General features: G+C 42.1%; 1 protein-coding gene across 1 annotated transcript in view; it reads right to left on the bottom strand.

The window, feature by feature from the left end:
• Window positions 1-26,968, bottom strand: part of MTX2 (metaxin 2) — an 82,235-nt gene that overhangs the window by 51,444 nt on the left and 3,823 nt on the right. Inside the window, exons 2-3 of the mRNA XM_056533210.1 lie at window positions 13,319-13,366; window positions 7,096-7,142 (exon numbers count right to left, since the gene is read on the bottom strand). Of these exons, the coding sequence (XP_056389185.1) occupies window positions 7,096-7,142; window positions 13,319-13,366 (95 nt within the window). The remainder of the gene's footprint in view (window positions 1-7,095; window positions 7,143-13,318; window positions 13,367-26,968) is intronic.

Genomic DNA, 26,968 nt, shown 5'->3' with positions numbered 1-26,968 from the left:
ACCTGATGCTATGGAGCATTAGCCTCCAAACTAAGTTAGGGACACTGTCCTGTACTAGTTAGTGCTCAGCCGAGCGGACTTTTGTCTTGTCTAATGTGAATATTGTTATTGTAGTTTTTCTTTTTTTGGATAAAGGAAAAAAAGAGCTGGTGGAGGCCAGATTAAAACGAACATTGCTGTGTTTGGACTGCAATTTGTAGTGTGCCAACCGATGCTGGAGATGGCGATCCTTGCGAGTGAGTATATGTATAATAGGGATGCACCGAAATTTCGGTAACTGAAAATTATGGGCCAAAAATGGTACTATTGGCATTTTGCAGAAAAGGAAAAAAATGCATGGAAACTAGGTAGAGGCGTGGCTTACATAAAAGGATTTTGTTTGAGAAAGGGGCTTCATAATGAGGTCGAAACACACATGTTCTTTTTTTATGGAAAGCAGCAAAGTACAGTGCCTTCTAGTGTGTGCCAGTGGGACATAAGAAAAACCTCTCCAGGGCTCTGAACTCAAACCCAGGAGGAGGAGCTTGTCCAGGTGAGGTATGGGCCCCTGGGCTTCCCTGAAAACATGTGGCTCACCGACTGGCTGCTGTGTGGGTGTAGCCTGTTTAAGGAGACAGCATATGATGAGAGTTGTAGTACAGAAGATCAGTAGATGGGAAGGAGAGCTTTTATCATTTAGCATACAGCCAGAGTGCCCCCCCCCCCCCCATGTGTACCAGTGACAGCCAGTGCAGGCAATGATAACTACTAGGAATGCATATAGAGCACATGCACTTGAATATATATATATATATATATATATATATATATATATACATATATACACACACACACACACACGAGATAGATATATATATATATATATATATATATATATATATATATATATATATATATACACACACACACACACACACATATCTCAACTGTAGGTTGACTAGATGTCAAACCTTGTAAATACATATCAAAATCCTATTTTCACTGTGATATACAAACCCTTTAATTCCATTAAGGTAATTGTGGCATCTATAGTTTACCACAAACAGGGGCCTTAATTATGTTTGTGTCGATTTTCAGCAAAATAATCTCTTTTATACCTGTGAACTGAATTTATAGGAAAGTCAGGTTAAGTTTGAGAAACAATTTATTTTGTGGCACCGCTGAACACTTCAGTAATGATATAATATAATTGGTGCAGGATTTAGAAAGAGCAAATTCACTTGTAGCACAGGGGAGGTACAGAAGATAAATGAAGACTCTATTCATTTAGCTGTAATTTCATCTGAGGCCTCTATGAGAGACGGTCACACTCACAGTGTAAAACTGCTTATCTGGAAATCTACCTCAGGTCCAGAGGATGTCCGTGAGATTCACAGTCATATACACAGATCTCTAAATTATACATACATATATATCAATCTGGGAAATTAGGATATTTCAACATCTGTGACTTTTTTTTTTCCTTTTATGCCGGTGACATTTGTGATTGATGAGCCACAAAACCGAAAACACAAGTCGTCTTAATCACATTCAGACATAGATGTGAAAGTTCTTCTACCTAGACTTAAAAATAGTTTTCTAGCTAAGAGCAAAGCAGTGTTATGTCATTACACTGAGAGGCAGACTACAGAATATGGCTACGTGCAAACCTTCTACTACAGCCATCTTTAGATGGAACATGATGGATGTCATGTAGCCCATATTCACCAATGCAATACATCTGTTTTTGATAAAGGTCTCATGTGGATAAGTGGATAAAGCTCTCACAGAGGTTTCTGAAATTCCCTTTTATACAAAATGTAGAGTGACCAGGCAAGGAAATGTGAGAAAGGTTGGTATAAAATGGGAGAGAACAAGAAGCAGATTGATCCATGCCGCAACCAACCTAAGCTCCCTAACAGCTCATAACGCATCCATGTGCACTTGGGTTTAAAACAATACAGTTCTCTAGCACTTAATCCATGAAAAATGTGCGCTCTCTCGTCATTCACAGTTTTTCATCTTAGGTTCCACTTAAAGGGGTACTCCGCCCCTAGACATCTTATCCCCTATCTAAAGGATAGAGGACAAAATGTCTGATCGAGGGGGTCCAGCCGCTGGGACCATCCACAATCTTTGGATAGGGGATTAGATGTCTAGGGGGAGAGTACCCCATTTATGGTTTTGCCAATGCTTAACAGGGTAGGAACATAGATGGAACATAAATGCAACTTTTAAATGTAACAGGGACTCATTCTGCTCAACATTCTGCTGGGCTGTCCAGCCAGTGTAAACATTATGATATCAGATGTACAAGTTTTAGTTTGTAAAGCCCTTTAATACATTGAAAAGGGTTTTCCATAATAATATAATAATCATTCATCCCTCTGCTCATAAATGGTGCAGCACCACTGCCACTCTGGATTGGCATCCTAGTACACTCACCACAAGATTCTGCAGCCAATCACTGCCAGTGACAGGCTGCAGCATCCCGTGCTAAGTGCAAGGAATATCATTGTGGCACATCTGTTGTGCTGGAATGAGAGCAAGCGGAAGAACGAGTATAGTTTTATATATTTGTATATAAAGCTTATATATTTGTATATAAAGCTTCTTGACTTAATATATTTCAACTTGGAGAAAAATCATGTGAAACATTAAATGGCATACAGTACTGTCATAAAAATGACTGACCAGTTCAGCTCAACCCCAAGACTTCCATCAGTGAGTATCCATAAGTTGTGCCTTAAAGTCACGTTATACATTTCAGAATACAAACCTGAATGGAGAAAACATCCATACAGTATTCCAGCCATGGTTATCTTATTGAAAGTTCGGAAGCTTTAGCTTTAGATAAGACTCTGCTGTTTTGTATTCTACAGCGAGCTGCACTATAAACTGATATCTCTACACGACTGTCATTTGTTAGATATCTTTATAGATCAAAAATATGCACAATCCACAGTCTGAATCTGTATTTAATGAACTTCCTATAAAAATCCTTTGAGGCTATTTGAATCTGATATTTTCATAAAGTGACCACATATAACCATGGCTACTATCAGCTGTCAGCAAAGCTTATTAAACTAAAGAATGCCGATTCAATACACACAGTTTAATTTATCATTGAACTGACAGATAAAGTACCAGAGCTGTAGTTGGAAGAAACTATATCAGGTTACTACAGATAGTACCTGCGGGTATACGCTATATTAAAAGAAAATATTGCTAAAAAGGACTTCTCTTAACGAGACCTCTCTGTCCTAATAAAATAGGGGGGCATCTGCAATAATGGGGGATAGGATATAAAGGCAGAACTGCCCTAAAGACTGCTTACTCACTACATCTCCACAAGAAGAATTGGCACCTATTGTAAGACATGTAAATATTATGCACTACTGCCCATTTAGCCCTCTCAACCAATCAGAAGGGCAGAATGGTGTACACTTCCTGATTCCAAAGACTAAAAGGACAAGGAAGTACCCAAACATGAGACTTATTGCAGCCATGTTCAACACCATGCACACATAACAGAGGCAGATCATTTGCAAAAGCACTCTGGAATGTATTTGTTTACCTATATAGTGCAGAATAGGCCATTACTAAAGAAAATTGTAGAGACTCTTGCGCAAGTTTTTTTTTTTTTTTAGCAGATGTGCCATTTATGGGCTGTCTGCCATCTTTATTTCTTCTTCCCATCTAAAATGGCTTTCTTCTTCCTCTCTCAAATGCCTACATTTCGCAGTATGCCTCTGACCTTCCAAAAGAGCAGCAAGTGATAGGACAGCGACATGGAACAACTGTCCACTTACTCAAAGAGTCTCAGTGTATTCCTACAAGATTTAGCTTCAGAATCTCTCAGTGTGAGGAGCAAATAGTAGAGACAAACCGTGCAAGACAGCGGAGTTTTAGAACTGTATGGACTTACCTACTATATCACTGCTCTACAGGTCCTCTAAATATGGCAGAAATATCTACAGAATCACATTATGCATAGAGATGAAAAGGGTCTAAGAATCAACACACTCCGACATTGGGGTCGGGCTTGATTTACATACAGGGGGTTGAATTGAGTATCATACAAGCCTCCCACAGTGTTAGCAACACCCCTTGTAGGTAAATCATGCCCCCAGCCTCCTCATCACACCTAATATGATAATAGAGTTTTTGCCCATCTAACAATTCCCTGAATGGGACAGACAGAGTCATAGAATGGGGGAGGGGTATCAATAGCATAGGTGATAAATGCTTTTCCTCAAATATTCCCGTAAGTTAGACATATACGTGAAATAGGTTGACTTGTGTTTTTCCTTAACCCTTTTTATTCCTCAATGACCAGGCTCTTTTTTATTTGACATGTATCTCTTTAAAAGGTAATAACTTTAGAATGCGTTTTCTGAGCAGTGCGATTCTGAGACTATTTGTGACATATTGCACTTTATATAAGTGGTGCATTTTTGTTGATACATGCATTTTTTGTGAAAAACCTCAAAATATTATGAAAAACTGAAAAATTTCTGGCTTTTTTTTTGTATGGTGTATACCGTGAGGTAAAAGTGATGTCATATTTATTCTGTGGGTCAGTACGATTATTGCGATATCCATTTTATATAGCTTTCTATGTTCTTTTTCCTTTTCTGAGCAAAATTCTTTTTCTGCCATTCATTTTCCAACAGCCATTACTTTTTCCTTTTCGTCCAACGCCATTGAGTAAGGGCTTATTTTTTGCGGGATGAGCTGTACTTTTCATTGGTATCATTTTTGTGCTACGTGCCACCTTTTGATCTTTTTTATTCCGCTATTTGTACCAAAATTGGCGAATTTTGCGCTTTTTTAATTATTTTTTTTTTACGGCGTTCACCGTGTGGGATAATTTACATTATATAGTTTTATAGTACACGTCATTATGGACATGGCAATACCTATTATGTATAGGATTTGTGTTTTTGATCTTTTTTGGTGATAATACAGGGCTTTAATTTTTTTTTACACTTCATACTTTCATTGAAGAACTTTTTATTTTATTTTTTACACTTTTTCCAGGTTATACTATGCTGCAATACATTTGTACTGCAGCACAGTATAACCTGATGAGCTGCAGACACTACAGCCTGTGCGATCCAGCCTCTGGCTGGATCTCACAGGCTTCCATAGCAGGCAGACAGGAGGTCATGATCGGACCTCTTGCTGCCATAGCAACCAACGGCGACCCGTGATCGGATCGCGGCGCCGTCGTTTGAGAACAGGGGGAGAGTGTTCACCCTGTCAACACCATAGATGCCGTGATCAGGATTAATCACGGCATCTAGGGGGTTAATGCTGCCGGGACTAGCGCAATCGCGGCTCCGGCGGTACTCCAGCTGTGATTAACAGCCGGGTCCAGTCACCGATCTCCTGCACTGCCGGAGATCGCTAGGATGTATGCATACGTCCAAATGCGCGAACATGTCGGATGATTGGACGTATGCATACGTCCTATAGCGGGAAGGAGTTAAAAGAGAAGTGAATATTCCTGGCACTTCTAGCAGAAACAAACGTTCAGGCATGTTGGATGACTCTTTCTTGGTATCTGATGTCAGTGAATAGATAGGAGGCCCCAACATACATAAAATTATTGGCCCTGATTTACTAAGAGTGTTGTGTAGGTTTCTTTGTGGGTTTTAATTCCCTCCTATTTTTTTTCCACGGTATTTACTAAGGTTTCCCTACATTTTTCACTTTCCCTACATTCTCCTTTGTTTTTTTTTTTTTACACATGCTCTGATCTGTCTGGTTTTCCTCAGCTCAAATCCACTAGTTTCTGTGGAAACCTTAGTAAATATGTTGGGTTTTTGTGAAAATTTTGGGAACACGCCCCTTTTCAGCGACCACTCCCCTTTTCCTGACAGCCACACCCTTTTTTTTCGAGTTTTCTTAGTAAAATGGAGAGTTGTTTGGTTTTTTCAATTCTGGCGCAGACAGAATTTCTGCCGTACAACCCGAGAAAACATGTCGGGTTTGCAATAGTAAATGAGGGCCATTGTCTGATCCCAGGGTCTGACCATTTTATACCTGAAGTGTATGCCTGGCTATTGGCGCAATAGTGGTAGTGGGTGTTTAGTGGTACCAACCAAGAGGACAGTGAAGGACAGGTAAACTGTATCATTCATTTAATTTCACAAATGCAAATGCAGCCGTTTGGTCTTTTACTGTTTTTCCTATTTACGCAAAGTTGTTTATTCTCAACATTTGGTCATTTTCATTCATAGTTAATAATTGATGTGTATAAATTAATCCTAGCAGGTCGGCAATACATAGACAGCACATGTGGTTAATAGCAATTTCTCCATAGTCTGTGGTTTTATTATTATGGACACTTCTGAAATATTCATAATCCACTACACGGCAAAGATCATCACAAGGAAGAGCCTACGCCTTTGCTTAAAACACTCTTATGGATTTTGCCTCTACTCACTGCTGTCTCGGTTAAAGGATGACCTCAGGATAAAACGAACTCAGACTAAACTAAATAAGGCCGTGAACATGGGGGGGGGGACGTAAGGCTAATGACCATCCCATGAGTCCGAAAGGACTGAAGACCATTAAGTCTAGAAGTTTGATTGAGTAGAAGTTGACAAAAACGCAGCAGACAGCGCAACAGCAAACCAAGGATATGCAGCGGATGCTGTGTACCAGTGTTTCCCAACCAGGGTGCCTCCAGCTGTTGCAAAACTACAACTCCCAGCATGCCCGGACAGCCGTTGGCTGTCCGGACATGCTGGGAGTTGTAGTTTTGCAACAGCTGGAGGCACCCTGGTTGGGAAACACTGCTGTGTACGATAAATAGTTAAAATGTTCTGATATTAAATATGGATGATTTTAGACCTGCAGCATTGCCTATCTTTAGAAATAAACGTATGAACCTAAGATGAGACGTTTGTAGTCAGGTCAGGACCAGCGAATGGTTTCACCCCAGCAGATGACCTAGGTTAGAAGATGAAATTGTCTTTGTTGAGCTCATGAAGTGAAGGGTTGGATTTGGCTGAAAGTCTGAAACAAGGGGAGGCTGTAGGTCACAGCTGCAGATTTTTAACAAGGTAGTGGAGGGGAACTTTGATTTCAGGAATAAATCATTACCTGGACAGCGAGACAAGAAGCATTGTCAGACAGCAGAACCTGTTCACCTGAGGAAGAGAGACAAACAAACACAGTATTAGGAATAGGAATGTGCTGGAGTATCCTGGAACAGCAGGCACATTTATAACCGGGATGACTTTATTGATGATATAGAAAAATGGTTATGTTTACGTCAGCAGTACACATAAAAAAAAAAAAAAACGGTAAAAAAAATAAATAAATAAAAAAAAATTACAAATAATGTTTCAGGTAAAAAAATAGATATGTATCCATCATTGACTATTTAAAGGGGTTGGCAGAGTTAAAGGGGTACTCTGGCGGAAATATATATATTTTTTTATTTATTTATTTTTTTATTTATTTTTTTTAAATCAACTGGTGCCAGAAAGATAAACAGATTTGTAAATGACTTCTATTAAAATCATTAGCCTTTTCTTTTTGAATTTCTTTTTTGTCATGTCCGCAGTGCTCTCTGCTGACACCTGATACCCGTATCAGGAAGTGTCCAGAGCAGGAGAAAATCCTCATAGCAAACCTATGCTGCTCTGGACAGTTCCTGACAGGGACAGAAGTGTCAGCAGAGAGCACTGTGGACAAGATCAAAAAGAAATTCAAAAAGAAAAGAATTTCCTCTGTAGCATACAGCTGCTAAAAAGTACTGGAAGGGTAAACTTTTTTTTAATATAAGTCATTTACAAGTCATTTACAATAACTTTCTGGCACAAGTTGATTTAAAAAAAAAAAAAATGTTTTCCACAGAAGCACCCCTTTAACTTAAAATTTGCATTACAATATCAAAATAAGCTATACTCACCAGGTTAACCCTTTTCTTTTCCAGCACTGCTGCTCTAGTCTTTCCTAGTTTGTTTGTCAGTTTGTCAGCCATGTTTGTTTACAAGGTTACAGCGATATATACCCACCTCATTGGTCTTGTACTGTACACACCTGAGCCAATGAGTAGCTGTACACCTTCTTACTATTCAATATATCATGTATCACACCTAAGTGATTTCCTGCAGAAAAATCTGCAGCAAATCGCCAGAAAAAATCTGTGTGGATTATGATGAAGGAACGGGAGTGGATTGACTTCAATGAATTAACATGTTGAAAACTTTAAACCAGCAGCATAGGTTAGGATAATTTCCACTGGGTATAGATGAGATTTCAAAAAAGACATTTGCCCAGATTTATCAATCTGCCTGAAACCCTAATTGTCTGGACTTTTCCATAACGACCAATCACGGCTTAAAGAGGTATTCCAGGGGGAAAAAAAAGGAAAATTAACCTATAAGGGCATACGCAGATCACTGAGTGCATAGATTCACCATTTGGGATCACCCTCTAAAAGACAGAGCAAAGAGCCACTTAAAGGGCAGTACCCATCTTATGAAGTAATGGTCTATCTCTAGAATACCATTACACAAGGTTTCCCAACCAGGGTGCCTCCAGCTGTTGCAAAACTACCAGCATGCCCGACATAAATCAACTGGCCCCAGAAAGTTAAACTAATTTGTAAATGACTTCCATTAAAAAATCTTAACCCTTCCAGTAGTTATTCACTACTGAAGTTGAGTTGTTCTTTTCTTTCTGACAACAGTGCTCTCTGCTGACATGTCTGTCTGCCTCAGGAACTGTCCAAAGCAGTAGTGGTTTCCTATGGGGATTTGCTCCTACGTTGGACAGTTCCTGAGACAGAAAAAAGTCTGTAGAGAAGAACAACTCAACTTCAGCAGCTGATAACTACTGGAAGGATTAAGATTTTTTAATAGAAGTAATTTACAAATCTGTTTAACTTTCTGGAGCCAGTTGATATAAAAAAAATAAAAGTATTTTCCTGGATAACCCCTTTAACTTTTATATCTTAACATGCTCTTGTAAAGTGTAAATTGAGCAGTGATTGGTTGCTATGGGAAAAAAAAACAGACAATTAGGCTTTCAGGTTGATTGATCAGCAGTAAACCCATCTAATGTGCATATACCCTTACAGATTTGACAGCTATTTTGTCTTGATAATACGGTACATCCCCTTTGTAGACTACCTGTCATGTCCCCTAAAAAGTAAAACTTACAATGTATCTTTATTGATTGTATTCTGTGCAGATTTGTATTCCTATTCGCCCCAATGAGGTTACATTGCTGGTGATGCTCTCGCACTGTCTGTACTTTTTTTCATGGTGTCAGAGCGGCTCAGGTTCACAGCCCTTTGACTCTTGGCAGGAAAGACTGTCCAGTAGACAATGGGGGAGATTCTTCAAGGCCTGTGCCATGGAAAAGTTGATCAGTTGCCCATAGCAACCAATCAGATCGCTTCTTTTGTTTTTCAGAGACCTTTTCAAAAATGAAAGAAGCAATTTGATTGGTTGCTATGGGCAACTGGTCGACTTTTCCTCTGTACAAGTTCTGATAAATCTCCCCAAATATATTTACTAATTAGTATATGAGGTGTCAAAACTATTGCAGATTGTTGTAGTACAGGGACACCAAAAATTATCTTCAACAAAGGGGACCAAAATAAAAAAAATTAAAATTAAAAAAGTGTGGTCAGTGTGTTTACATGCAATATGGGGACCGCATATGGCTGGGGGGAGCTAAAACCGGGCACTCCCGTATCCATATGTAATGTATTTAATTGAGCCGACTGGAGTGTTGCACTGACTCTGGTCGGCCCATTTTTGTCCCGTATGCGGTTTTCCCACAGGACCTAAAACAGTGGTCCACCACGGTTTTAGGTCCAGTGGGAAAACCGCATACGGGACAAAAATGGTCCGACCAGAGTCAGTGCAACACTCCAGTCGGCTCAATTAAATACATTACATATGGGCCGCATACGGCAGGGATACGGGAGCGCCTGGTTTTAGCTCCCCCCAGCCATATGCGGTCCCCGTATTGCATAAAACGTGATGTGAACCCAGCCTTACTTCTGGAGGACATGATATGTCCTCTGGACCAAATGTGAAAGCAAAATTAACCTATCAGGGCATATGCAGATCACTGAGTGCATAGATTCACCATTTGGGATCACCCTCTAAAAGACAGAGCAAAGAGCCACTTAAAGGGCAGTACTCATCTTATCAAGTAATGTTCTATCTCTAGAATACCATTACACTATGACAGGGTTTCCCAACCAGGGTGCCTCCAGCTGTTGCAAAACTACAACTCCCCGCATGCCCAGACATAAATCAACTGGTGCCAGAAAGTTAAACAGATTTGTAAATTACTTCTATTAAAAAAATCTTAATCCTTCCAGTACTTCTCAGTTGCTGTATACTACAGAGGAAATTATTTTCTTCACGACCACAGTGCTCTCTACTGACGCCTCTGTCCATGTCAGGAACTGTCCAGAGCAGGAGAAAATCCCCATAGCGAACCTATGCGGCTCTGGACAGTCCCTGACATGGATAGAGGTGTCAGCAGAGAGCACTGTGGACAGACAGAAATTCAAAAAGAAAAGAATTTCCTCTGTAGTATACACCTGCTAATAAGTACTGGAAGGATAAAGATTTTTTAATAGAAGTAATTTACATATCTGTTTAGCTTTTTGACTTAAAAAAAAAAAAAATGTTTTTAAACCACCGCATTCTCACTTTAACTTCCACGTTTTCCATAGGTGCAGGTGGGTTTGTATAAATTGCAACCATTGAAGAGAGTATAGTTTTAGCGCTGAGGACTGGACTGACCAGAGCAAGCAGGTAATCCAGACACACTCCAATAACACTGTACACACACAACAGGAAAGGGTCCATCTGTCAGTGTTTCCCAATCAGGGCGCCTCCTGCTGTTGCAAAACTACAACTCCCAGCATGCCCGGACAGCCTACGGCTGTCCGGGCATGCTGGGAGTTGTAGTTTTGCAACAGCTGGAGGCACCCTGGTTGGGAAACACTGGTCTATCAGCTCAGAGCCATTCATTGTATCCCATCAGACAGATATCTGTTCAGCTCATATACAGACAGGCCCATCACATCTTACGGCTTCACCTCCGTTTTTAGCTTTATAAAACTGCCCTATGACATGACGCCAGTATACCTATAAAAAAAAAAAAAAAACTCTGGGTCTTTATTTTTTTTCATGTACTGTTTGACTTCCATACAAATTCTTTTCTTCCATACAAACTTCCATACAAATACAAATACCGTGCAGAATTTAGAAATTAGCCCCTCCCACCACAAGAGAGTGATTATGCAAATGAGGCGCTCTGCAGCACAACAATGGCAGCGAACATTCACCGGCTGATCTCGGCGTAGGTGCAGGAGGGCAGGGGAGATCATTCTAGCACATATGGATGGCTTTATGTACAAAAAAACTGTTCTAAGCGGACTATTTTGCTCTATTCTGCATCCATACGTATTTACATTGCCGAGACACGGCATCATCCAGCATGTCTGCAGCCGATATTGCACACTGCAGTTCAAGCCCCACAGACAATAGAGGGCTGACGGGATCACTGCAATAAAAATTCCATGCCTAAAAGACTACGGGCTGCCATGTATTAGTCTTCATTACTTTGCAGCCTTTTGACAATTCCAGCGGGCTGCAGTTCACCAAATGTGTGCAATAATGTAATCTGATGATATATGAAGAGCCGCTGAAGGGAGCAAGGACCACTCCAGCCTGTGTATTTTAACAGCTCCTTCTTTATCAGCCCCTCCACCCCCTCTTCCATTAACCATGACACTTCCAATATATGCTGGCTCAGCTTTTTTTCTTCCCTGCAGTAACCATGCCAACTCTACCTGCCTCAGTATTATTTTACATCGCCATCGGCAGCCACATTACCAAGTCAATAGCAGAGTGCTGCCTGTTTGGGGGGAGATTTTTTTTTTTTTGCGTGTCGGTGCTCAGACATAACGCCATATATTGGTTATTAACCGGCGCACACTGAGCTCTGCACAACACGACTCGTCTCCGCACCATATTGTGTTTGCTATTAACGGTTTCCAAAGCAGACGGCAATACTATCATGTGAGAGTGAATTATATTATCATAAAGAACACCTTTCCATTCAGTTTGCTTCACACGCATCGTGCCGGACACGGTAATGTGGGACACTATGAACGGTAACTGCATATAGGTCATTTCTATTTTGTCAGAAAATAGGCCAAGAAGATGGTAATGCTCAGTTCACATTTGCAAAAAAAAAATCGTGCTGTATGCAAAACTATTCTTCCTATAATAATGAACAACAGATCCCACAAAGGAACCCCAACGAAGGGAGTCAAAAGGGTCTGTGGATATCAAGCGGTATTGGATGTACAATGGATCAGATGCAGTATTACGGCTTTTGTTATGAAAGGCTGACATACTAATTCCTACAGGGCTTTCTGAACTGAACAACTAAATAGCAGTGATAGGAGGACAGGACATGAATAAGAAGCCATTCAGGAGTCTGGGAAAAGTAATAAAAGCCATATTACAGGTCTGTTTACTTGTGTTGTCTGAGGTGCAGTATTTTTCCACATGGTTTACCACAGTTTTGCAGTTCTAATACGCCTTACCTGTGCCAGCTGCAGTAAAACGGCACCTAATCCGCTACATGGGAACAGATCCTGAATGGCATCCAGTTATCCAGAAGCAAATATAAACACACATACACAAGAAATGGCTGAACACAATTTTTAACAACTAAACAGACTTAAAAAGGATGAGTGATGGACCAAAATAATACCTATACAGCACAAAACCCACAGACAATAAATCCAGAGGCATAAAAAGAAGAGAGATCATAATGTTGCCACATTACAGATGTAGACAACATCAACATCCAGCGTTGGTCTCTGGCTCGTTTTGCATGGATTAGAGTACCTTGATACGAAAATCACGTTGGGCGGTACAGTTGCCAAGGCAACCGTACAATGTCCTGCGAGTTCCGTACACAAGTCCTTTACTGATGTGCGGGAACTTGCTGAGCGTCACGAAGTTGCCTCATCAACTGTACCGCCCAGCGTGAGTTGCATGTCTATGCACTGATCTTTGCTGGACTTACAATTTGACTTGACATTGAACACAGTATGGTAGGTTTGTGGTAGGGAAATTTAAGGTTTGTAGCATTTATACACCCAGAACTGAACGGCCTGGTGTATTTGTTTAACCCCCTACGTTCCCAAGGGCCAGTACCTCAGCCCAATAGGAAGCATGGTCTTCCACTATAGTATTAATGTTTTGAATAGATTTCATTGCTGGATGAAAAAAAACAGCAAGTACACATTCTTAAATGAAATACTCACTTTTCAATGGCTGGTAAAGGGTAGCATTTTCAGGCCATGGCTCCACGGCTGTGGAAGAAACAGAAGAAGTACATTTCATTAAGCCAATGAAGCTTTGCTCCTTATTGGGATTGTCCATAATTACCAATACATGGCTCCCTTCTTCTTAAAACCATCTGTGGTGGTGTCTGATATTGCAGCAGATCTCCACTGAAGTGAATAGGAGTTGAACTGCAATATCACACAACTTCTGGACAGGATTGGAAGAAAACAGCCATGTTTTTCTAATCGGGACAAGCCCTTTATGCTAGTCATAAAAGTGAATCATATATACAGTTCTGTGTAGCTCATTTAGGAAAAATATGGGTGCTTATTAAACACCCTGCAGTGTATATGAGGAATCATACCAAGAAAATCCAGATCCCAGCACCAAGACCGGGAGACTCAGAATCTTGAGTAGGACTCCTGTTTATTTAGCTCCCCATAGTGCAACATTTCGGCATATCAACGGCCTTTATCAAGCATATCAAGGCCAAAACGTTGCACTATGGGGAGCTAAATAAACAGCAGTCCTACTCAAGATTCTGAGTCTCCGGTCTTGGTGCTGGGATCTGGATTTTCTTTGCATGTGTGTCTAGACTGGTGGTTCCAGATGATAGCGGCCACGACCGAGGAATCCAGTGCGGTCTTCCCTCTACCTTTGCTCAGAGGAATCATAGTTATAACACTGGCCGAGAACGAGGCTTCAAGTCCTTTTACACAAAAATCTATCAATCTATCAAGGCTGGGGGGGGTGGGAAGAGGCTGGCAGGTACTTCCCAGATGACCTAAAGCCCCATTGATGACTTAAAGCCCCAAACCGATGTCAGGTCTATTTGGTTAAAGGAAACCTGTCAGCAGAATCCCTTGCACTAACCTGCTGGTACACGGTAATAGTGTGGGTAGCACTGATTCCAATGTCGTTTACCTTCTTATCCCTACATGGCCCTGTTCCCAAGCTATGCCCAAAATTCCAAATATGCAAATGAGGTGTGTTGCTGCCTTGGGGGCGTTCCCAACAGCTTGGTGCATTCTTCTGCCCACCCTGTTCACCGTGTAATGCCCCCTCAATAAATATTCATGGACCTGGGCGCCATTCTATACAGCACATCTAGATCCACCTACTCCTGTCACATGATCATTATCATCATAGGTCCTTCTGCTACATTCTTTCTTTATCCTGTACTGCTGATCTCCCCCCAGATATGTACTGCATTGAACAGATACAGAGCAGGTCCAGGGCAGTCACCGAGGAGCAGAGATCTCCAGACAACACAACAGCAGTGACTGCCTGATAGGGACCAGCCCTGTATCTGCTACATGCTGGAGGTGCAGGACCTGATGTCACAATCATGTGACCAGTACACGTGGGGGCAGAGCTCAGCAGGATAGAAGATATTGTGGCTGAAGGACCTGTGATGGTGGTGATGATGATGATGATAATCATCATGTGATAGGAGCTGGAAAGGCAGAAGAGTGCACCAAAGGGCTCGGACCACCCACAGTGCACCAAAGCACTTGATTTCCATATTTGGATTTTCAGGCATAATTGGGGAATGGATAAACAGTTTGGATAACTTGGGAACAGGTAAACAGTGTTGGAACCCGCACTATTACCCTGTATCAACAGGTTAGTGCAGGTAACGCTGGTAATAGATCCCCTTTAAGAAATAGTCCTTATGATCTGTGCACATATCTTTCCTTGTAGGCCCACGAAATGAATAACATTGCCACAAACATTGGTCAGATCTAGGTCAAACCTTCCCGTCTACGGTTAATCTTAGTGCTGACCACACTGTAAATTCTGGAGCTGGACAGAATGACAGCCCATTGTCTCATTGCGGATTATTAGACAGTGCACAAACATGGAGCTGCGTGGTATTAGTGATGCAGTCATTTTGGCATCTGTTTAATGGATACACTACTTTTACAGGGTCTACTACAGTTTCCACAATTTTTTTTTTTTTTTTTGCTGTATACTGATGTATAGCTGCCTGATGGACACTGCTGGCCTCTACTGAGCTAAGGCAGGGGTCCTCAAACCCCCGTCGAGGACATTTATCTGGCCCGCCGGGTGTTTTTGCCGCCGCCGCTGCCTAAAGGACATCCCTGTGTCCCGAAAGATATTTTCGGGACACAGGGATGCCCCTGTTAACTCTCTGCGGCCCCGCGTTTACTTTAAAAACGCAAGGACCGCCAGGAGGTAGCGCATGCAGCAACGGAGCGCGGAGGAGCGGAGCAGCGAGCAGGATGTGCGCTGGCCAGCTTGGTAAGTGTTACCAGTGGCACGTCAGCTTCGGTGCTCCGACCACCGCGCCTCCGGTCCCGGGACCTACTGATATGGCCCGACCGGAGGAGTGGTGGTCGGAGCACTGAAGTGGGGCAGTACACAGGCATACAGCCTCCAGCCATACACTGTGTGGCTGGAAGCTGCATGCCTTTGGGGGAACTATACTGCACCTAATGTGGGGGAACTATACTGCCAGCCTAATGTGGGGGAACTACAACCTAATGTAGGGGGGAACTATACTGCCAGCCTAATGTGGGGGAACTACAACCTAATGTGGGGGGGGAACTATACTGCCAGCCTAATGTAGGGAAACTATACTGCCAGCCTAATGTGTGTTGAACTATACTGCCAACTAAATGTGGGGCAACTATACTACCAACCTAATGTGGGGGGGGACGGACGGGACTATACTGCCAACCTAATTTGGGGGAACTACAACCTAATGTGGGGGGGGGGGACTGTGCTGCGTACTTAAAGGGGTAGTCCACTAATAAGATATAAGTGTGCATAGGAATTTGTTCATAGCTTGTTTTTGTTTTTTAACTATAGTCCAGTCCTCCAAAGGTCTGAGGGGCAGTGAACTGGCCCCTGTTTAAAAAGTTTAAGGACCCCTGAGCTAAGGTAATCCTATAGACACATTGACCATCTTAGAATCTAGCACACATACAAACGTAGGTAAAAAAAAAATTAAAAGACAAAGTGATGTGAACAGAGTCTAAGGCTGCATTGAAAGGTCATGTTCAGCTCCTATTAAGGCAAAAAATAAACGTAACCCCTGCAGCCATACAAATGCAGCCATAACATTTTGCTTATGGACTGGCACAACAAGGGTTACGAGCGGCACATAAAAGGAGGCAGCATCACTCTTCTGAATTGTGCACACAGAGGTGAACAACATTTGCAGAACAGTAGGCATGGAAATTACACATTGCTACAGCTCTGTCATATTTCCAATCCATCAACTTGATTAATGTTCTAATAACTCCATATAAACTTATCATTCACGCTGTAATGAAGTCAAACTCGGGTTTATTCTTGGACTACAAAACTCCTTTAGGCCTTTGCACAGGTAAATAAAATAATGGGTGTATATTATCAAGCATCCTACGCATATGAGATCTTCTTCTAGCAGCCGGGTTATCATTGTATCCCCATGCTCCTGGGAAGCTCTTAACATGAAATTCAGCAAATGAATTATATAGCGACCACATATAACATATAAAAAGTTCAGGGGTAAAAGCTTGTAGTGAACCCCCCCATGACCGGCTGCAGACACACCACAGAAATTCACAGGGCCAATCCACACTACAGAAATTCAGCAAGGAATCTCCTTGATGAATTCAGTCATAGGATCCACACTGCCCGGAATCAGGGTTAATTTCGCATGGAATTTGCCGCATAAAATAACCCCTCAAATTTAAAGGGGTATTCCAGGCCAAAACTTTTTTTTATATATCAACCGGCTCCGGAAAGTTAAACAGATTTGTAAATTACTTCTATTAAAAAAATCTTAATCCTTCCAATAGTTATTAGCTTCTGAAGTTGAGTTGTTGTTTTCTGTCTAACTGCTCTCTGATGACTCACGTCCCGGGAGCTGTGCAGTTCCTATGGGGATATTCTCCCATCATGCACAGCTTCCGGGACGTGACATCATCATTGAGCAGTTAGACAGAAAACTTCAGAAGCTAATAACTATTGGAAGGATTAAGATTTTTTAATAGAAGTAATTTACAAATCTGTTTAACTTTCCGGAGCCAGTTGATAGATATATATATATATATATATATATATATATATATATATATATATATATATATATAAATAAATATAAAAGAGGTTTTGCCTGGAATACCCCTTTAAAGTCACATTGACTATTCAGGCAGAATTCCGACAAAAAGACATTCTATGGGGGGGGGGGGGGGGGGGATCCAGGTCAGTGTGCACTGAACAGCTGAGATTAATGGGATTCTTTTATAAGCAGATTCCGTAGGGTGCACTGGCATTCTAAGGCTATGTTCACACAATGGGTTTGTTCTCGTGTAATGGTTTTTGCTGCTGTTTTAGAAGCTAAAGCCAGGAATGGATTTATAACAGACAAGCTTTAGTTTTTCCTTTATATAGGTCCTCTACTTAGGATTTATTACTGGTTTTGGGTTAAAAAAACTGCATTAAAAAAACTGATCATGGGAACACACCTATACTGGTTTGAGGGCGCTCATCGATTCCTTTATAGAATATAATCAACTTCCCAGAGGGCACTACTGACAATTTCAGAGAATTGAACCCAGTTTCAAAAGGAAGAAAACCTCACCACCGGGATGTCCGCACTAAAAGGGTTTTTTCCTTTAGAAGAATAGTCTGCAATGCTGTATGAGAAGTATTACAAGGCTTGAGCTGAAACTTATTAGTTCAAAGCCAACACGGGCATGTTGCCAGGGCAAAGAAAAGAATAAGTGGGTCTGGCTACATTTGAGTTTTACCATCTTAGACATTTATGTCCTGTCCACAGAATAGACAATAAAAGTAAGACTGCAGGAGGTATCAACACTGGGACCCTTCGCAAACTTGAAAATAGGCCTCCTGAAGCTCTGAGCACTGTACTCGACAGTCTTTGAAACGCCTATAAACTGCGCAGTGCTTGAGTATGCGCCCTGCCTTCTATTCAGACAGGAGACCCCCTTTAATTATACACATCCATATACATATGTAAATGGAATAAGTCTACAAGATAGCAAAAATCTTTTGAGCAGGAAAAAACATTCAAGTCACCTAACCCTGTCATTTTTGGCCGGATCAGCTGCCCATTGGATGTGACTCATACTTAACAGCAGTAGTTATGGAGGAGACTAGTTGGGAATTTCGGCTTTCAGTGCGCCCAACTGCTAAGTTCTCAGCGAGATCGGCTGCTGCCAGAGATGTCTGGTATCAGCTCTTCCTCCTGTGGATGAGATAAGTTGTTTTTCACTCTACAGCCCCCTTAATGACAAATTCTTGTAAAGATCCATGGCACTGCAAACTGCACATCCACAACACAAATTGTGGCCAGATTGTTGCCCCAGAAATATACGTAAGGTTTCAAAACTATGTGAGAACAGGGTTTAAGGGGTATGCCGACATTAGGTAAAAAAGAAAAAGAAAAAAAATGCAGGTAACATTCCCTACCTGTCTTCCCCAGTTCTAAAACCTTAAAAAATTAAATTTATTAAGTTGCACTATAGTTTAAAGTTGCAGTACCTCCTGCATTCATTCCCTGTCTGTTCCCCTGCCTGTTGCATTGTTAAGCACAAGGCAGCATTCAGTAAACACACCTCACTTTCCCAGTAAACATACATATATGTGTATATGGCAGGAAGATGGTGATGTAGGGACTGGTCAGAGGTGGTAACATCACTCGGAGGGGGAGGGGGAGATCAAGTCATGCCTCCTGAGACAGCAGATCATAATGCATTGTCTCAGGAGAGAGGAAGAAGCTGAAGACAATACCACACTGAAAACGAAAGGTCTACATAACTTCCTGTCAGGGGTATTTCAAGCAAAAACCTGATGAAGCCAGTACAATTAATGATAAAACAGTAATTATTAATAATAATAATATTATATCAATAAGTCTTGGGCTGAAAGTTTTATTTCAATACAATTTTCTAATACCGAAAACCCTCTTTAATAGCCATCATCTTCTATAGTCTAATCAGACAGAACAGATATGAAATGTCTTTTCCATTACTTATAATCAATAAGGGAAGTATATAGGAAGGTGGTAATTATAAACGGTCTAACATCAGCCAGGTCCACCCACATTTGTAAAAGGGCAGATCGATTTTTGTAAAAGATCCCAAAAATCAATGAAGTAAAACATCACAATACTAGAGGTCAACACATGCAGATAGATAGGACTGATGACCCATTGGCGCTGCAAAAAAAATGAACTCTGCTTGGCTTAAGTAAAGATGTTCTGTGGTCTGAATTATTTGAAGATCTGTCAAGGTTTCTCAACACTAGACAGAAATACAAAGCCGCTTTGTACGGAACTAAAAACCCCTAAGGATAATATTTGTTTTTCCTAGACGAAGACAATTTATCATATTGATAGTAATATACATGTTCCTAGATATTTAACAGATAGAAAATTCATTATATACTTCACCCGACTAAGTAGAAGACGTTTTCTAATAACTTACAGTCTGAATTGCATTCTTGGTCTTATTAAATTGATTTACAGGACCAAGAAAATTAGTCTTAAGCAATTTTAATAGAAGTTTCAAAGTAAGAACGTTTGTGAGATATATTGATGATTAAACGTTCACTTGCCAACCGGGAGAAAAAGTGGAGCCGAGACAATTTTATAGCAATATCTATTACATCTTAATGTTTTCCTAATTAATCAGAAGGAGAATTGGAGAGCTGAGAGAATAAACATCTGAGGAGAAGGCGGCATCTACTGAAGAGGGAGAAGACGGAAGGATAAGTACAGGATGATTGTCATGACTCGGGAAAACGGGAAAACATGGCACACAACCTCTTATGGAAAAAGGGTCACATGGTTAGACCATCTAAAGGGCCTTCATGGGGTTGTCCATATAGAACAACCTCTGTACATATGCCCAATGTTAAAGTGTGGTCCCCAGTTGAGGAAACCCTTCTTTTAAAGGGGTACTCCACTGTTCCGAACATTGTTTTCGTGCTGCGGGGGTCGGCCAAGCCCCTTGTGACATCACAGCCACACCCCCTCAATGCAAGTCTATGGGAGGGGGCGTGACGGCCGTCACGCCCCCTCCCATAGACTTGCATTGAGGGGGCATGGCCTTGATGTCACGATGGGTCATGGCCGACCCCCGCAGCGCAAAAACAGCGTTCGGAACATTTACTTCCGAACGCTGGCCAGTGGACTACCCCTTTAACTATAGAGAAGAATCACAAACATGGTTGTTCATCACATAGCAAGACAGGTGATAACTACATGATTGATGGGAGAGCCCCACAGATCATTAGATCAGTAGGCATGTTGATTCTCCAAAGTCTAGGGTCAAAGAGATAAATAAGTATAACACGTTTATTGTGTTATACTTTGTTGTTTCTATTAGCTTCTGTTAGACTTTGAATGGGTAAGTAAGGAACCGCTGTTCCATGTGAACTCCTCCTGTCCACAAAAGTCTATGGAAAGGTGAGGGAGACATGTGGCTGAGAAAAACACAGAGAGGCTCCAGCAGCTTGTAGTGAGAGTTACAGCTTGCCCCAGGGCTGGATGCACAGCTCACACTGTTCAGTACTGATCTATTAAGTCCTCCATGCTGCTGTTGCTTCAGAGAGTGTACTATAGAGATATAAAGGAGCAGGATCCCCTGAAGTGCAAAAAGGGTGTCTACATCAGAGCTACTATATTTTATTGTGGTACAATACAGTACTACACCAAAACAGATGCTCACAACTACTTGACTTCATTGATATAGGACTATGGGACACTGCGTTTTGGCACCTACTTGCACCTTGCTTGTCCCATTGTCATACATCAATAAGATCCAGTAGTGTGCATCTGCTTTGGTGAAGATGTTCTTGCAGTACAATACAATAGCGCTCAGACAGACCCCCTTTTGTACCTTTACTACATGTATACACAAATTACAGCTTATCCAGAAAAGTTACCTGAAATGACAGGTCCTAGCTTCAATGTGCAATACTACATGTCTTCTGTTTATACCATCCCACGGCAAAAACAACCAAGCGTCATTGGTTTCAACAGGTGCGTCTCCTCTAAAGGAATTACATCATGAAAAAGGGTTCTAGGGGAACAGATTTTTTAAACTACAAAATCTTACATAAAGAATGTGGTAATACAGACTAGGGATCGACCGATTTGGTATGGCCGATATTAACGGCCGATAATCACGATTTTGGGCATTATCGGTATCGGCAATTACCTTGCCGATAAGCCGATAATGCCCCGCCCCCCGCACCGCGACCGCACCCTCCACCGTAGTGCTGGGCGGTATATCGGTATGGATTTTTGCCCATACCGCTATACCGGTCGGGCCCCTCCCCCCACCCTCTGAGTCAATAAAAAATAAATAAACTTGCCCGTAATGGGGGTGGTCCGGGCCATCCATCCTTCCTTCCTGTAGTGTCCGGCGCCATTCCGGGTGGAGGGTGAACCGGTCCGGGCTGTCCTTCACCGGGGGTCATCTTCTCCACTCCGGGCAGGCTCCGGTCTAGTACGCTGCATAGACGCTGCTACGCCGTGACGTCAGGTGTGTCGCTGCGCACGGCCGTCACTGCGCAGCGGCGTCTATGCAGCGTACTAGGCCGGAGCCTGCCCGGAGTAGAGAAGATGACCGCCGGAGAAGAAGGACAGCCCGGACCGGTTCACCCTCCACCCGGAATGGCGCCGGACACTACAGGAAGGAAGGATGGATGGCCCGGACCAAAGACAGGTAGGAGAGAGAAGCGGGTGGTGGCGGCGGCGGCCTATGGCACCGCAAAAGCCACACTGCAGTGCATTGATTTAAAGCGCCCGCTTTAAATCAATGACCTGCAGCGGTGTCGAGGGGGGATAAATAGCCGATAACTTATACCAGAATATCGGTATAAGTTACCGGCTATCGGCCCTAACCTCTACCGATTATCGGTATCGGCCCTAAAAAAACGATATCGGTCGATCCCTAATACAGACACAAAAATGTGGATATGAAGCTGGCCTATGGCCAGTGCTTTGCTAAAAGTTGGATTGGCGCTTTGTGACAGTAGTCAAGGTAAAATCTACATAGCAACAATCCCAACGCGTCACTGTCCATCTCAAAATGCTTTATTAATAGGATTTTTCAAACACACAAAGTTTGGTGTTGAAGCCGCTTTAAATATTCCAGAGCAGAGCCGGGATTGTTAATGGGGGTTTTCAGAACACGTTGATAATTTCAGAGGTGGGTATTTTATTCCCGGAGCATACATTTCTGTTTCTCCATGTGTAAAACTGAGAGAAATTTCCCTGAGATGATTAACTACTGCACGGGCTCCTGCAAAATATCAATAGCGAGAAAGCAGATCGCACAGTCGAGAACTCAGTGGCTCCAGAAAGCCATATCTCATTAAGATTATAAGAGCGTGCAGCCAGAAAGAACACAATTAGGAGGGTTTTGATTGGCTGACTTGCTAGCCCGGACATGCCAGCCACTCTCATAGCGCGGGGGCTTAACGGACTGATTCACTGCTCCCCATTTCATTACTCCAAATCTCAATTTCCTTCGCTGGTTCTCAAACTACTCCAGACATCAGTGCAGTGCCAAAAAGGTTAACCATTTACATCCATGTTAAATATTTCCAACACCAGCACCAATCTCATGGGGGGGGGGGTACAGAGGATCAGACATGACTACAGACAGTCAACTTCTCAAAGCAGAAACAACCGATGATATTAAAAGGAGTACTCCACTGGAAGACATTTTTCTTTAAATCAACTGGTGCCAGAAAGTTAAACAGATTTGGAAATGACTTCTATTTACAAATCTTAATCCTTCCAGTACTTATCCGCTGCTGTATGCTCCACAGGAAGTTGTTTTTTTTCCTTTCTGTCTAACCACAGTGCTCTCTGCTGACACCTCTGTCCATGTCAGGAACTGCCCAGGGCAGAAGAGGTTTGCTATGGGGATTTGCTCCTACTCTGGACAGTTCCTAAAATGGACAAAGGTGTCAGCAGAGAGCACAGTGGTCAGACTGAAAGGAAATCAAAAAAGAAAAGAACTTCCTGTGGAGCATAGAGCATCTGATAAGTACTGGAAGGATTAAGCTTTTTAAATAGAAGTAATTTACTTAAGTGTTTAACTTTCTGGCACCAGTTGATTTAAAAAAACAAATAATAATGTTTTCCAGCGGAGTACCCCTTTAATTGGATTATCTATTCATATGTCCTCTCTTGACATGTTTGTCTGTTTCACCAATTACTTGGGAGTTCCCCATAAAATACCAATATACTGAAACATATTTTTACTGTGCTGTTCCTCTGCAAGTCCTACTGGAAATGTATGTGTACCTACTTTAGGAACTTGTTGTACCTTGACCTCGAAGGGTGTAGACTGCACTGCTGCATGTCATATATACTGAAAGGTCAATTGACCACAGCGCCAGATGTTGCCAGCATTACATCATACACCTTCTTCTAATCCAGTGTTTCCCAACCAGGGTGCCTCCAGCTGTTGCAAAACTACAACTCCCAGCATGCCCGGACAGCCTTTGGCTGTCCGGGCATGCTGGGAGTTGTAGTTTTGCAACAGCTGGAGGCACCCTGGTTGGGAAACACTGTTCTAATCTCTGAATGAAGCTAGATGGGCAAACATATTTTGTCATAGCTTCTTATATGTGGAACAGACGGCATCACACATACGCGTATTCCATGGCTAGGTATTTTGAAGCTGTAGGTACTCCACATGCCTCCATAGGGTGCCACATACTTCATCCGCATTAACATGAAGACAGCCAAACCCAGACCAGCCAGCTATCGTGTGGGTATGAGGTTGTCCTGACTGTCCCCTGACAGATTATTTTGGGAAATGAAGGGTCAGACATGTTTATGAATGGAGGCCTCCCAACATCATCTGGGGGGGGGGGGGGGGGGGGGGAGTCTGAATACCTCCATATACATTGGACAGTCCTGCCTAAACTGTGGGGTTTTGTCAACTTTTCTCTAAGATGATGTCAGGGGAGAGAGGAATTCAACATGTCGGATTTAAACTGCCTCATCCTTTTGTTCTTAGGGAAGATGAGACAATGCCAGGAAAGTCTGGCAGTGGCCCACCCCAACTGTCTCAATTAATTAATGTATTTATTATTATTAATATATATATATATATATATATATATATATATATATTATATTATATATATATATATGGAAGTCCAAAAAAAGGCAGAAAGTGGCACTCCAGCGATATTTAAAGTGAAAAAAAATGTGATCTTTATTCACCCATCACATCTGCAACGTTTCAGCCCTCTCAATGGGGTCTTTTTCAAATATGCTTGAAAAAGACCCCATTGAGAGGGTTGAAACGTTGCAGATGTGATGGGTGAATAAAGCTCACCGCTGGGGTGCCGCTTTCTGCCTTTTTTTGGACTTCTACAAGTTTGGATGCCTGTGGTCTGGGCTTGGGCTTGCTGAGCACTTGCTGGGAGTTATCTTCATTGTGCCACTTCTACATTTGTTTTCTGATATAGATAGATATATATATATATATATATATATATATATATATATATATATATATGCTATAAATGTCCACCTCTGGGACCCACACCTACCTCTAGAACGTGGACTCTCCAGCCCCCTCTGGTCTCTGGCACGCTGTAGAGGAGATGACGCCAGTGAATAGAGCGAGCTCCCTTCCGCAGCCGGGTAGTCTTGTATGTCTGCTCGTAGCAGATCTGCAGTGGAAAATCCACTGCTACGCGCAGACGCACAGGGCTACTAGGCCGCAGCAGGGAGCTCGTTCTAGTGACTGGCTTCGGTGTGAAATACGCTGCAGATGCTCTACGTGTGACCCTACCCTTAGGGTGTATTCACCCACATTTGATCTGTCGTGGATTTGAGGTTGCAGGTTTTACAAGGTATTCAAAAATACTTAAAGGGGTATTCCAGGCCAAAACTTATATATATATATATATATATATATATATCTCAACTGGCTCCGGAAAGTTAAAGAGATTTGTAAATTACTTCTATTAAAAAATCTTAATCCTTCCAATTGTTATTAGCTTCTGAAGTTGAGTTGTTGTTTTCTGTCTAACTGCTCTCTGATGACTCACGTCCCGGGAGCTGTGCAGTTCCTATGGGGATATTCTCCCATCATGCACAGCTCCCGGGACGTGACATCATCATTGAGCAGTTAGACAGAAAACTTCAGAAGCTAATAACTATTGGAAGGATTAAGATTTTTTAATAGAAGTAATTTACAAATCCGTTTAACTTTCTGGAGCCAGTTGATACATATATAAAAAAAAGTTTACTTTAAATGTCTTGTACAATCCGCAGTTATGGATCAGCAATTTCCGATGTTACAACTTCAAATCCACAGCAGATCCTGTGTGTCTGAATACACCCTTAAGAAGAAATCCTTTTATACCTCCGGGGATGTAATGGAGCATGCGACAATTCTAACACAGAAAGTATACAAGTGATTTCTATGGTTGCCATAATATGGATTCCAAACAAGGATCTGCAGTATTGCAGAACTTATGAGGCCTAGAGAAACAATTACAGAAAGGCATGACCCTGGATAGACCCAGGACAACCACGAAAACATTCAGCGCTTACACTGACAGCTGCATCCAGAGACCTGGGAAAACAGCGGGATAAGGGGGAAAAATTATACAATAAAGTTACTACTATTATAAGAAAAAGCGATATTACTAAAGATATACAAGAATTCCATGATGAACCTTACACGATGGTCTACAATAGAGATGAGCGAACTTCAAGTAAATTCGATTCGTCACGAACTTCTCGGCTCGGCAGTTGCTGACTTATCCTGCATAAATTAGTTCAGCTTTCCGGTGCTCCCGTGGGCTGGAAAAGGTGGATACAGTCCTAGGAGACTCTTTCCTAGGACTGTATCCACCTTTTCCAGCCCACCGGAGCACCTGAAAGCTGAACTAATTTATGCAGGATAAGTCATCAACTGCCGAGCCGAGAAGTTTGTGACGAATCGACTTTACTGTAAGTTCGCTCATCTCTAGTCTATAACAGTGTTTCCCAACCAGGGTGCCTCCAGATGTTGCAAAACTACAACTCCCAGCATGCCTGGACAGCCTTTGGCTGTCCAGGCATGCTGGGAGTTGTAGTTTTGCAACATCTGGCAGCACCCTGGTTGGGAAACACTGGTCTACAGAGATGGTTGCCTTGTTGACTTTCATTTTCCAAGCTGCTGAAGGAAATGATCCTGGATTCTATCTGGCTGCTAGACGGTACGATAGACAGCCATGATACACGAGACGTGTGGGCCGTACTGTAGGACCGCACACTGCTGACCCTATCACCTCTCCCCGCAGCATGGCAGAGTGACATCTGGGCTAGTCTGCAGCAGCCATATACATACAGGCATCACCACTATAGGGCAAAGATCTCCAACTGTTGTGAAACTACAACTCCCAGCATGCTTGGAGAGCCAACAGCTGACCTGGCATGCTGTGAGTTTTAGTTTTACAACACTTGAGAGCCACACGTTGGAGACTACTGCTATGGAGGATGGAGTAATGACCACAGGTTCTCTTTCTCAGTTTGAGAACATGGTCGAAGTACATTGTCCACTTCAGAGATTTAGGAGGAGGGAGGGGGGGGGGGGAAGACAAAAATTGTCATGAGGGAA

The sequence above is a fragment of the Hyla sarda genome, chromosome 8 (assembly GCF_029499605.1).
Source record: "Hyla sarda isolate aHylSar1 chromosome 8, aHylSar1.hap1, whole genome shotgun sequence".
In the NCBI taxonomy this organism is placed as follows: Eukaryota; Metazoa; Chordata; class Amphibia; order Anura; family Hylidae; genus Hyla; species Hyla sarda.
Note: the sequence above shows the minus strand (reverse complement) of the source record. Positions and strands in the feature narration are given on the sequence as shown.